Raw genomic sequence first — 12,339 nt, forward strand, 5'->3', positions numbered from 1 at the left:
TATTATTAATAATAATATTTTTTTTCAAATAAATTCCCTTAATTTCCGGTTTTAATTTCACTGTATTTATTAATTGGTCGACACGAGTTTGATGTCCTTAATTTATACAATGTTGAAATCTACAATGTTTATAATCAACTATTAGAAAATAAATTATTTTTTAAAACAGAAAATTATATCAATTTTATCTAAAAAAAGTTTTTTTTAAATCATTTTTTGATCTATAAACATTACAAAAAAATATCTTAAAGATGAAAATTTATAGAATTTTTGATTGAAAAAATATTTTTTTAAAAAAATCGTTGATCATAAACATTGTGAACTTCAGCATCGTCTTAATTTGAATATTTATAAAAAAGTAAAAGGGAAAAAAATTTTTTTTAAATGAATATTAAATTTAAATATTTAAAATAAAATTTGAGACTTAAAAGATTTTCAATTAAAAGATAAATTATTTATTTTCTTTTATATTTTATTTTTTGTTTTTCACATTTGTTGGTTTTTCTGAGCAAACCTTCGACGAAATGTGAGTACAGGAAAAAGGGTACATTCGAAAAGAAATCAGGACAATGGTCAACAACACAATAAAAAAAAAATAATTTACAGCGAAGCACACAAAACATTAGACTTTAGATGCAATGCATTGAGTGACTAAAGAATAAAGGAAATTCGTGTTGATTGCTAATTAGAGAAAATGAATCAAAACCCTTTGAAAATTTCAAAATATTTTTTGACAAATAAAAATCTTTGTTAAGAAAGAAGAAGATACGGTATCAATAGTGAAAAAAAATTTTGTCAATCTAGACGTTTTAAAATTGTTTCCTTCTACTATCAGTAGTAAAATTCAGTTTTAGTCAGACATAAAGAATTTAATTCGTGTAATTTAAGTATCAGTAGTAAAAAACAATTTTAGTCAGACAAAACAATGGGTAACAATATAGTAGATGTTAATTTCAATCAGTCCAAACGTTTTAAAGTTTCATTTTAATAACAGTAGTAAAATGTAATTTTAGTCAAACATAAAAAATTAAATTAGTGTAATTCCTTTCACTGTAGTATATAATATTTAACTCTAGTAGTAATGTTCAATTAGAGTCAGACATGATAAGTATTCTCTTTTAAAAAAAAAACTTTTGTAAGTTTATTATTTGTTATCCTATAACAATTAAATAAGAAGATATTTATAAAAAAAAATTTAACAACATGACATTCCTTTGCCTTTTGTTACTCATTAGTTATTGTAGATTTTTGACATTTCTAATATATTATTTCATACTAATACGTGGATTTGCATATGAGTTTTTTCAATGAGGCGAATTTAATTTTAAGAATTATAATTAAATCAATAATTTTTTTTATTTCAATGATACAAATCATTTTTATATTGTATCTCCTGTTTAAGCAATGGAACAACAATAAAATGGTCAAGTATATAAATTATAATTTGATGATTATTTTCAATTTATATAAACACGGCTTATCAACATTAGAACAAATTAAGATTTAAAAATCAATTACAAAGGCATTTACTATATACACAAGTTTCTGAAATTTCATTAAATAAATTAAATTAAAAATTAAATTCATTAAAATAAAATAAAAAATGTTTAACACTGAGAAAAATATGCCGTTGATTCAATAGCATTTTCTTTTAATTTAAAAATAAATTAAATTAGAATGTAAATTTTTCTCTACCATATATATTGTAATTGACGAAAGTTAAAAAACTTTTTCAATTTTTGGGGAGGATAGAAATTATAAGACTATTTCAACTTTTTTCATTTCTATCCTTCCCAAAAATCGAAAAGGTTTTTTTTCTTACATTTTATCAATTAAAAATAAATTGTTTAATTTAAATTCATTTTCAATTAAAAAATGTTTTTAAAATAAATGAAAAACAATGTTGAAAAATACATTAGCTGATTTTTTTTTAAATCATTGAAATTTTAACAATCGAAACATTTTATATTTGTAATGTAAACAATATTTATGAGTTAAGATTAAAAGGAAAGTCGATTGAAAAAATTTAGATTATTATATCTCACACTGTTTTTTAAAGCACGAGTTTTATTTAGCGAGAAATTGAGTAGAATTTTTCTAGATGATAGAAATATATAAGCATGCACAGCTTTTATTGCCTGTACATTATATTATAATCACATGCAATTCGCTTCAATAAACTCATGTGTGATTCTATAATATGGGTTTAATAGTAATTTAGCCCAGCACAAACAAAAAGCTATATTGTTACTTGAATTAGAATAATGTTAAATAACAAATATATATAATACTTATGTCGCACAATATGTGCTTTTCTTGTTAGATATACAGCTTTTTAGATTTTATTCGCGATGAATTTAAAGCAGGTAAAGTTGGAGGTTTAAAAAAAGAAAATTTTTTTTTAGTAAGCTATCGTAACATTTGTTAAGTTTGAATTAACAAACAAAAAAAAAACAACAATTACATTCAAATGAATGTTTAGAAGCCACTGTTTATATGTTGAAGTGTGAGTGTGCCACATACACAGATATATTATATGGCTTTGATTTTACATGTACTTAGCGCTTTCGTTTTACGTCAATTTACTGCTGTACGTTAATTGAAATAATGATTTTTCTAATTTAATTAATTGGAAGATACGCGCATTGGATTTCGATCACGTGTTGTGGGAATAAAAATTCATAGTCTGCTTTTTGCATAAGCAGAAAATCCTTTTTTAATTCGAATTCGCAAAGGATCTTTCATCAACAAGTTGACACATAGTATATATATGTATAATATAGTCAATTAATATCTAGATTAATAATAAATAGTTGAGAAATTTTGAATTCTAGATTAGACCATTCCACTATTTATTTATATGTATATATAGGTATTTGGTATTTTTGAAATAATATAAAAAAAAGATCGATAAGAATTTCAGCAGCTCAAGAAGATATATTTATTAAATGATTTTTTTCATTATAAATAATGATTTTCAGCTATTCCAGAGGAGACTCGAAATATTATTTGTCATGTATATGTCGTATATATTCCTTCTTTTAAAACTCCCTCAGCACAACATCAAGATTTAAATAAATATTTTTTATAGATGGTCGAAATGATATATATATATATATATATATATATATATATATATATATAACAGGTGTTAAATCAACTTTTTTATGATTCTATAAATGTTTATTCAATATATTTTCAATTTTAATAAATGGTTAATTTTTTTTTTTTGCTTTAGTTAAATTATATATTACCCAAACAAGAAAAAAATAATATAAACTTTCAGTTGGATTTGTGGGTAGATTTTTGTATATTTAATCTTAAAAGGAAGAATAGAATGGAAAAAAAATGTATATACACTTAGGATGATGAAAGCTGAGAGAGAAGGGACCGAGAGGGAGGGAGAAAGAGAGAGTACATATGAAAGAATTATTTCAGAAATGAAAAAAAAAAAATTAGTCACGGGTGGGATGAAAAAACAACACGAAATAATATATTAATAAATTTCTTCCTTAGATATGCCTATTTAAAAATTCTGATATTGCAAATAATAATGATAATAAAAACAATGCAAAATTATAGAAATATTGAAAAACGAGTTAACGCACAGCAGTGGATTTAGTGTCAGTGAAAAAATGTCTTGTTTGATTTAAAACACAGAATGTGGAGTTGTGGGGACTGCCATGGATGCACGATGTCCTGGAATTATGAATCGCAAAAGGAACAGCACTCCAAGCAGTATACAACGTTCTCAGGAGGTGGTACCAACCTATCAACGCATTGGTAAACCTGGATCAATGGCCAGCGATACAGCTGGAAGTTTGAACTCAATCTCAAGTTCTGAAGGAAGCTCGTAAGTAGTGGCTAAAGTCCAAATCAAATCGACGGGGTGCGTCTCTCTCTCTCTCTCTCTCTCTTTCTCTTTCTCCACCCTATAATTCTCTCTTTCTTTTTTCTCTCCACTTTCTTCTTCTTCTTCTTCTTTTTTATCTTTTTTTTAAAACACTTTTCATTAAAAAATAATTTTTCATTTTAATTAAGTGCATAGTAAATTAAAGTTAATTAATTATTTCTTAACGAGAGAAAATATTTATTTTGCTTTTAAAATGCAAACTATTACGCTGAAAGAAATTAAATCTTCATATTCGAAGAGGATTTAACTCAAAAAAGCGTAAGTGTCATTTTCACATAACAAATGATAGTGAAAATGACTCATACGGTTTTTAGAGTTAAGCATTTTTCGAAATTCACGATTTAATTAATTAATTTTACTTATTACAATGATTTTATGACGCAGGGAAACAATGTTAAAATGTGAAATGTAGAAAGCGTTCAAAAGTTTGAATATAGGGTCAGTTGGGGTAAATGGGGACAAGAGGTTTTGGAGCTAAATTTACAGTTTTAAAATTAAGTCCAAAATTAAGTTCCAGACCTGGCAGAGGTTTTGAGCATAACCAAGCTTTTATCTTGACAATTGGCAGCAAGACAAAAAAAGTTATCGCTCAATGCATAAAAACTTGAAAATCAAAGTCAAACTGTTTCAGTATTTTGTCTCGCATTTCAAAGTAAACAGACTTAAAAATCATACCAAATTTTTTTCATATTCCTTATGACTCCTATAACAGAAATTCACTTGAATTTTTATTTTTTGTTAATTTGGTTAATAATGGCAAGCTGTCCCCATTTACCCTGAGTTTCAAATTTTTGTGGTAAATGGGAACAGCTTGTCATTATTAACCAAATTAACAAAAATCAAAAACTCAAGTTACTTTCTGTTATGGGAGTCATAAGGAATAAGAAAAAAATTTGGTATGATTTTTAAGTCTGTTTTTTTCAAATGGGAGACAAAATACTGAAATGGAAAAAAAATTTTTAAAATAAAAAAATTTTAATTGGTTCAATTATTATATATCTACTACAAATTTTTTTTCAAGTTTTTTTAACCCTGAATACAGTAATATACTTGAGGAAACTTTTTTCTCAAAATTTTCTTAGAAACTATACTGTCCCCATTTACCCCAAATTTTATGAAATTTTCTAAATTTTTGGGGTAAATGGGGACAGTCAGTTTTATGCGTTTAAAGCTTATCTAATTTTTTTTCTGCTGCATAAAATTAATCCTGGGAATGTAAATAACAACTTAAAAAAAATAAACCCGCAAATATTACGTTTTAAAGGAAGAAACTTACGTATTTTGTGAAAAATAGTGATTTCGTCCCCATTTACTCCAACTGACCCTACAGACAAATTTTTTAAAAAAAATTATAATTAATTTTTTTTAAAAAGAAAAAAAATAAAAAAAAAAAGAAAGAAAAAAATGGTTCTTTACAAAAGTTGCTCAGTTAAAAATTTTTTATACTATACATATATTTTTGTCTCAGAGCCAAAAGAAATATTTTGTTTCAAATAAATTTTATTTGTCGTAAATTAAATTTTTTATTTAAAACAAATAAAAAGTTATTAATTATAGACTCTGAGAAAAATGTACTTTTTTTTATTTCATTTAAATAAACGAAAATAAAAGATTTCTCTGGGTGTAAGGGATAAAAAACAGTTTAGATCCGAAAACTGAGTAATTTTGATATAAGCCAAAAGTTTTGAACGTTTAAATGAACGAAATTTTTTTACAACTTTCTTTAAGTACGAATTTTATTATAAAATATTCTAAAAAGAAGTTGATAAATTTTGTTTCAATTATTCTATAACCTATTATAAAATATTTGGCTATGTCTATATTATTTAGATTTTTGGAACACTCTATATAAATATTTATAGATATTTATAATAATACATAAATAGAAAAACTGTAAAAAAAGTTTTTGTACTTTTACATTTTTTTCCTCGCTAAAAATCGTAAAATATTTTATAATGTTTTTTTTAATAAATAACGAAAAAATTTCCAAATTATCGATAATTGACAACGTTTATTTCTATGAATGAAAACTAGATTTCCTTTCTTAATTCTGCTACTCTTTAACTTATTTTATATTTTTATAGAATCAATTATTGACCACCTTTTTTTTTTTTTTTTTTTTGAAATAGCATAATTTTATATTCTTTTTATACAGAAATGAAATATTAATTATTACAATATTGAAAGGAAAATTAAATAAATAAAGTATAAATTTTCATACATAAATACAAATTGTTTAAAATTAATTATTATAAATAAAATAATTATTTGAAATTAATTTTTAAAAATGCAATTTTATTGGAAATAAACAAATGTTTTAAAACAAACTATTTATAATTAACTAAATGAATTAAATTAAAGTTATTAATTAATTATTATTTGTTTATTAATTAAAGGAGAATAACAGAAGTAATAGATAGAACTTGAATAAAATTGAAAAATTTTGTTGAGAGAAAGAGAGAGAGAGAAAAAAAAAAGAAAAAAGAGAGAGAAGGTATACAAATGGAATGTATATATATATTAGATATTATTAATTGTCCTTGATCATATGTATAAAAAGAAAGAAGCATTTTTCCTCTTTATATGCCTATATATAATATTTTAAAAATTATTTATCTTTTTCTTTATCACTCTGACAATATTAATTGAAATGGAATGTCCATTTAATTAATTTTTACTATTTTTAATAATTAAAAATAAAAAATTTCTCGTTTCAATGTTGTTGTGGTCTTGGCTTAATGCTTGGCTAATTCAGTCGAACGCAATATCTATATTTTCCTGATGCACCTGCATCTATCAATAAATGCACTATTTGCATAATATAAAAATATATACAAAAACTTAAAGTTAGTTAATTTTACACAATTATACTTTTTTACTTTGTTATGAAAAACATTTCAAATAACTTTGATTTAAAAGAAAATACAATTAAAAAAAAATAATTTTGAGTATAATTGAAAAAGAATTTTTAAATAAAAATATCTTATTTATCTTTATCGAGTATGAAAAAATTTGACACTATATTTTAATTTAAACAAATTTGTATATAATTGTTAAATTATTCAATTTTATTCCTGATGTAAAATAATATTGTTATAGTTATATTATATAAAAATGTAGTGGAGACCGGGGCTGAAATTGTCGGGGGTAAGTTGTGCCGATAGGAATATCTCAAAAAGAAAATTTTTTTTTACTTATGCGCATCTTTGGCAACTATTTTGATTTTGTTTGCTTCATGGAATAATTAGCTGTTAGTAATTTGGTGCTTTGGCGTCACTTACGTGCAAGTTTTCATGTTTACTCTTTTTGGTCTATTTTTTGCATTTTTAAAGATATCGATACGTATTTTTTTTTAAAAAATGATCCAAATTTATCGAGGGATTTAACGGTGTATTGATCTTAACATTTTATTTATCTACTTTTTTAATATATGATAAAAAGTGAGCGTCGACGCAACGAGGTTAATTGTGCCTTTCGCTTGGGGCTGGTTGTGCCGCTGTCAATCGCTACATAACCATAATAGTTATTCCAACCCAAAATCAAGAGAAAAGTTGATTCAATGCATAGTTTGCAAAAACTGGGCACATTTAAAATGTGTGAAGGGTAAAAAAAGGGTCAGTTATATGTGTGTCAATTGTAATTTCAATAAATTGCATTCGAAATAAGTATTCATGTCTTAAAAATTATAAATTAATCAGAAAGTAGAGTTTTTACAATTAATTAACGATACAAATAATTATTTCAAAAAATATTTTAAAAGACTGACTAATTATGTAATTGTAAAATTTAAGTCAGAAATGTTTATTTATTTACAAAAATCTATAAATGTTACGATTATTGGAAAAATCCTTTGAATGTTTATAATAAAAATACTTATTACGAAAACTATATTTTAAGTGACTGACTGACTATGCAATTATAGAATATAAGTCAGAAACTGTTTATTTGTACTTACTAAAATCTAGAAATCTTAAGATTGTTCCTAAAAACCTTTAAAAGTTTATAACAAATGATTAATAAATAATAGTAAATCATATATTGGGAATAATTATTTTATTTCTTACGCGTAAAAAATCATTTGCTCTAACTGAAACAACTAAAAAATCTGAGCGGCACAACCGACCCCGGCGTCGGCACAACTTTCCCCAGCGCGGAGTTCAACGTGCACAAAATCATTTTTTACAAAAAAACTCTTCAAAATTATCAAAAAATAATAATGAATTTAAAAACTACATTAAATTTTAAAATAGATAGACTATATATTAAAACAAAAAATTCTCATTTTACTAGAATTTTATTTAGTTTTCCTAAAATCGGCACATTCAGCCCCGGTCTCTCCTATAAAATTTACAGTAACGCAGATTTTATGTCTGCATAATCTATATATTATATTGTACTATATAAAAAATTTTCTGTGTTGCAGCTTTTCTATATTCTCTAATTAATCTTTTTGATGCTATACTTAATCACACGAGAACAATGTCTGATAGTAAATTGAAAAATAACAAAATTATAAAAATAATACAAGAAACAATTATATTATTTATTTCTGAATGTAAGAAAAGAATTATTTTTATTCTATAATTATCTGATATTTTTTTCGTGTGAAATCCCTTATTATAATCAACCGTCAATGTTATATTTTTCGATGTATATATTATGACTCAATATTACATATTTATCAACAAGAAAAAGTGACCGACTTTATTAGAATAAAAATAAAATCCACAAATTTATAATTAAATCTAAAACTTTATCTTTTTTTAACTTTAAAATTTTTGAATATTTATATATAATAAAAAAATCAGATCAGCACTTTTTCTTTTTGCATTTAAAAATTTCTATATGTAATGAAATATTGCACAACATTTTTTTTTAGATACTTCTTCAATGTGTATACCAAAATATTTCCGATTTTATGTGGATGGGGCATTTCAGATGAGGCTTCGGTTGATTTTTCTTCAGTCGCGCTTTTACATGTTTTATATATATATATATCTATAATATATAAATATATCATATATATAATTTTTTTTTATTTATAAAAATATGTTTATTTAATTAAACATAAATATATGTATATTTATCATACAATGATTTCTGCTTCTTGTTGATGAAATATATGAGTGGCTGAATTGACCAAGAGTGTCATTTATATGTATATTAATTGTGAGTTGACATGATCATGTTTGAAAAAACGATTTTTTTTTTCAAAAGCATGTATAAACTAGTTTTTGTTTAACTCTTACTATAAATAATAATTAACTTTTCATTGTATTTTATAAAAATAATAATTCTAAATATTAATAATTATTATGAATAATAATGTGATTTTTTCTTTAAATAATGCAAAAAGTTGATTATTATTATTTAGAGTTTATATATTTGTGCATGAGATTGTTGCATGTAATGTATTTTGACAATAGAGCTAGATACGTCAATTTCTTCTCTTTTTTTAATTTATATAAAAAAAAAAAAGAAAAAAATTTACACTGTTAATACTCATTACACTAATATTATACTCTTATGAACGTAAGTTTTTCTTGTCCTGAATGAAAGAAAACACAAAAATCTTCTTCCAAACATTCGTCGAAGGCTTTCTATAAATCTGCGAAATACTTTTTTATCTCTATCATTTTTTATAAGATATAAATATATTAGTTTTGTTGTATATGTAAAACTAGCTTGTAAAAAAAAATTCTAACTCTTTTTTTTACTCTAATCGAGAAGTATGAATAAGCTCTAAAATTAATTTTTTAGAATTTTCATTTGACAAAACTTTTATTACCTAAAGTTGGTATTAAATTAATATCTCTCGTTTTACAGTGTAGAAATTGAGATAAATGTAATTTCTGTTAAATAATAATTCGAAAAAAATGAGAATTCGGCTAAAGGTATAAATTTAAGTAAATAAAAGTTCTGTCGAATGAAAATTCTAAAAAATTAATTTTAGTGTATCGTTTAATTTTCTTTCTAGTATTCAGGGAGTTTCGCATTTTAATTTTTTTGTTTTCAATTTATCTTATTAAAAAATTTATTTATTGCCATTATGTGTATGTATAAATTTTTATAATTTTCGATTGGAATTTGTTTTGTTTTTTTTTCTAACAAATTAATTTGATTTCTATGATTTCCCTGATACTTATAATAGAGCCTTAGTTGTAGTTGTTGGAGCATTAAATGCATTTTCTCAAAACAGTTGGTCTCCCAGTTTGCGTATGGCAGGAGAAGGTGGACAGCTAAGTGACTTTATCGAAGGAATTGGTCCTGGACAACTTGTGGGACGACAGGTTCTTGGTGCACCATCGCTTGGCGAAATTCAACTTTCTCTAAGTTACACCAAAGGCTACTTGGAAGTCGAAGTTATTCGAGCTCGATATTTGCAAGCAAAGCAGGGCAGCAAAGTTGTCCCAGGTAAGCAGAAATTTTATTTTTTTGCCAGAAGTAAGATCAAAAAAGAAGAAAAAACTAATTTTTCGAGTTTTAAAAAAAAAATTTCTTAAATGAAAAAAAAAGTTAAAATGTTATAACAAGTTTGTAAATTTCTATTTTCAGCACCTTACGTAAAAGTCTACCTTGTCAATGGAAAGAAATGTATAGCCAAAGCGAAAACAACAACTGTGAGAAAAACATTAGATCCTTTATACCAACAACATTTGCAATTTAAGGAAAATTTTCAAGGCTGCATCTTACAAGTATGTATAAATAACATTTTTGAACTAATGTTTAAATATTTTTCCTTTTGGAAAAGAAAAACATAAATTTCTTTTACAGGTGACTGTATGGGGAGATTATGGTCGATTGGAAGGACGAAAAGTATTCATGGGAGTTGCTCAGATCATGCTGGATGATCTAAATCTGAATGATATGGTGATCGGATGGTATAAGCTGTTCGGCACTACATCCCTGGTCAGTGGACCACCTTCCCTTGGTTTGTCTCGTCGATCATCAGCAGCCTCTCTCGATTCTTTAAAATTCTAAAAACATTACACACGAGCTCAAAAGAACTCTATATAATAAAATTTATTCTCTACATACCCATTAGTTTTTGCCTTCTATATAAATTACAAAAGCATGCTTTGAGATATTTACAGTTTCTCAAAAAAAAGAAAAGATAAAAAAAAACGAAATCACAAATTGATTCAATAAAGAACAAATTTTACTAATAAAAAAAAAACAAACACGACATACAATCATTCTTATAAAATACATTAGAACTTTTGGACAATTCAAATGTTGTCAACTTTAATGTAGCCATTATAATATTCTTCCAGATTGACACAAATCATTTAACATAATAATAATAATTGTCAATCACCTAATGTTCGATGCAAATTTAAATATACATATATTATAACTGATTTGAAATTTACTCAAAAAAAAAAAAAAAAGATAGAAATGTAGACAAAGCGTTTATGTCCTTTTGTCTGTAAGTCTATATTTTATATATTTTACAATGCTATATCTAAATTTTCAACAAAGTAAACAAACAAAAATTAATAGGTTTTTAAAAAGATATTAAAATTTTTAATTATTGAAAGAAAAAAAAATATATATATATATAAATTTAAAAAATATGGAATGTTAGAAAATTATGAAAAAAAGAGAGAGAGAGGACTTGCTAAAAATGTTTGACGAAAAGAATGGAAGTTAATGTTGGGGTAGTGACTAGAGTTTAAAAATGGACGGGGGAGAATGAAAGAGCGCACGAGAGAATTGTTTTTCTAGAAACACCACTAGCACATCACAAATCACGTACAGCATATCGGATGAACTACGTATGTTGACTATAGCTGTAGACGTAGCGGATTTGTTCCCGGAGCGCAAGTTTTAGGTATGCACTGAGATCAAGGCGTAGAAACATTGTTTTCTTAAAAAAAAAAAATAAGATTCCAAGCAGGTTCTAAAGTTAAAAAATTGGACATTGAAAAAATTTTTGTCCTTTAATAACAAAAAAAAAATCCTTTAACAAATTTTTTTAATTTCTAATTATTACTCGGATGATTCGACATTTTTGTTATGGATTTTAATTTTTTTCTTTTAACAAAAAAAAGGTGAAAATCAACTAAAAACATTATTTACTGCGAAAAAAAGAAGGTTTAAATATAATAAAGAAAAGAAATAATTGAAAGTTTTATTTTGTGTTAGCTTCATATTGTTTAGGGAATAAATTATCAATAATCAATCTGCGTGGGATCTTGAAAGTTTTTAAATTGTTGTTGCCAGTTAGTTAATTTGATTTTTTCTGATTGCCTGATCTTACAAAAAAAAAAATTTATCACCTGAGAATAATTTTTTCCTCACGGCTTGTAATAAAATTTGAGAAAAAACTACTTTAAAAAAAAAAATTAAAGTTAATGGATAACTTTTTATTTTAAAAAATTTTTTTCTTATAAATTTAAATTTAATATTTGTCAATTATTTAA

General features: G+C 24.5%; 1 protein-coding gene and 1 long non-coding RNA gene across 12 annotated transcripts in view; one reads left to right on the forward strand and one right to left on the reverse strand.

Moving 5' to 3' along the window:
• LOC127278648 (regulating synaptic membrane exocytosis protein 2) overlaps positions 1-12,339 on the forward strand; it is a 133,437-nt gene that overhangs the window by 119,359 nt on the left and 1,739 nt on the right. For 6 of the 11 annotated variants that reach the window (XR_007842527.1, XR_007842519.1, XR_007842520.1 and 3 more), the window contains 4 exons: positions 3,661-3,853; positions 10,113-10,327; positions 10,469-10,608; positions 10,688-11,747. Coding sequence is in view for 1 of the 11 variants with exons in the window: in XM_051300448.1 (XP_051156405.1) it covers positions 3,661-3,853; positions 10,113-10,327; positions 10,469-10,608; positions 10,688-10,822 (683 nt within the window). In the remaining 10 variants the exon portion in view is untranslated. The remainder of the gene's footprint in view (positions 1-3,660; positions 3,854-10,112; positions 10,328-10,468; positions 10,609-10,687; positions 11,748-12,339) is intronic. The other 5 variants (XR_007842521.1, XR_007842526.1, XR_007842522.1 and 2 more) reach the window with 4 other exon arrangements.
• The window catches only part of LOC127278665 (uncharacterized), a 91,431-nt gene that overhangs the window by 8,122 nt on the left and 70,970 nt on the right, over positions 1-12,339 (reverse strand). The gene's annotated exons all lie outside the window — the stretch shown is intronic.

Source organism: Leptopilina boulardi, unplaced genomic scaffold (assembly GCF_019393585.1).
Source record: "Leptopilina boulardi isolate dan_hultmark-lab unplaced genomic scaffold, ZJU_Lbou_2.1 LbouV2_210, whole genome shotgun sequence".
NCBI lineage: Eukaryota > Metazoa > Arthropoda > Insecta > Hymenoptera > Figitidae > Leptopilina > Leptopilina boulardi.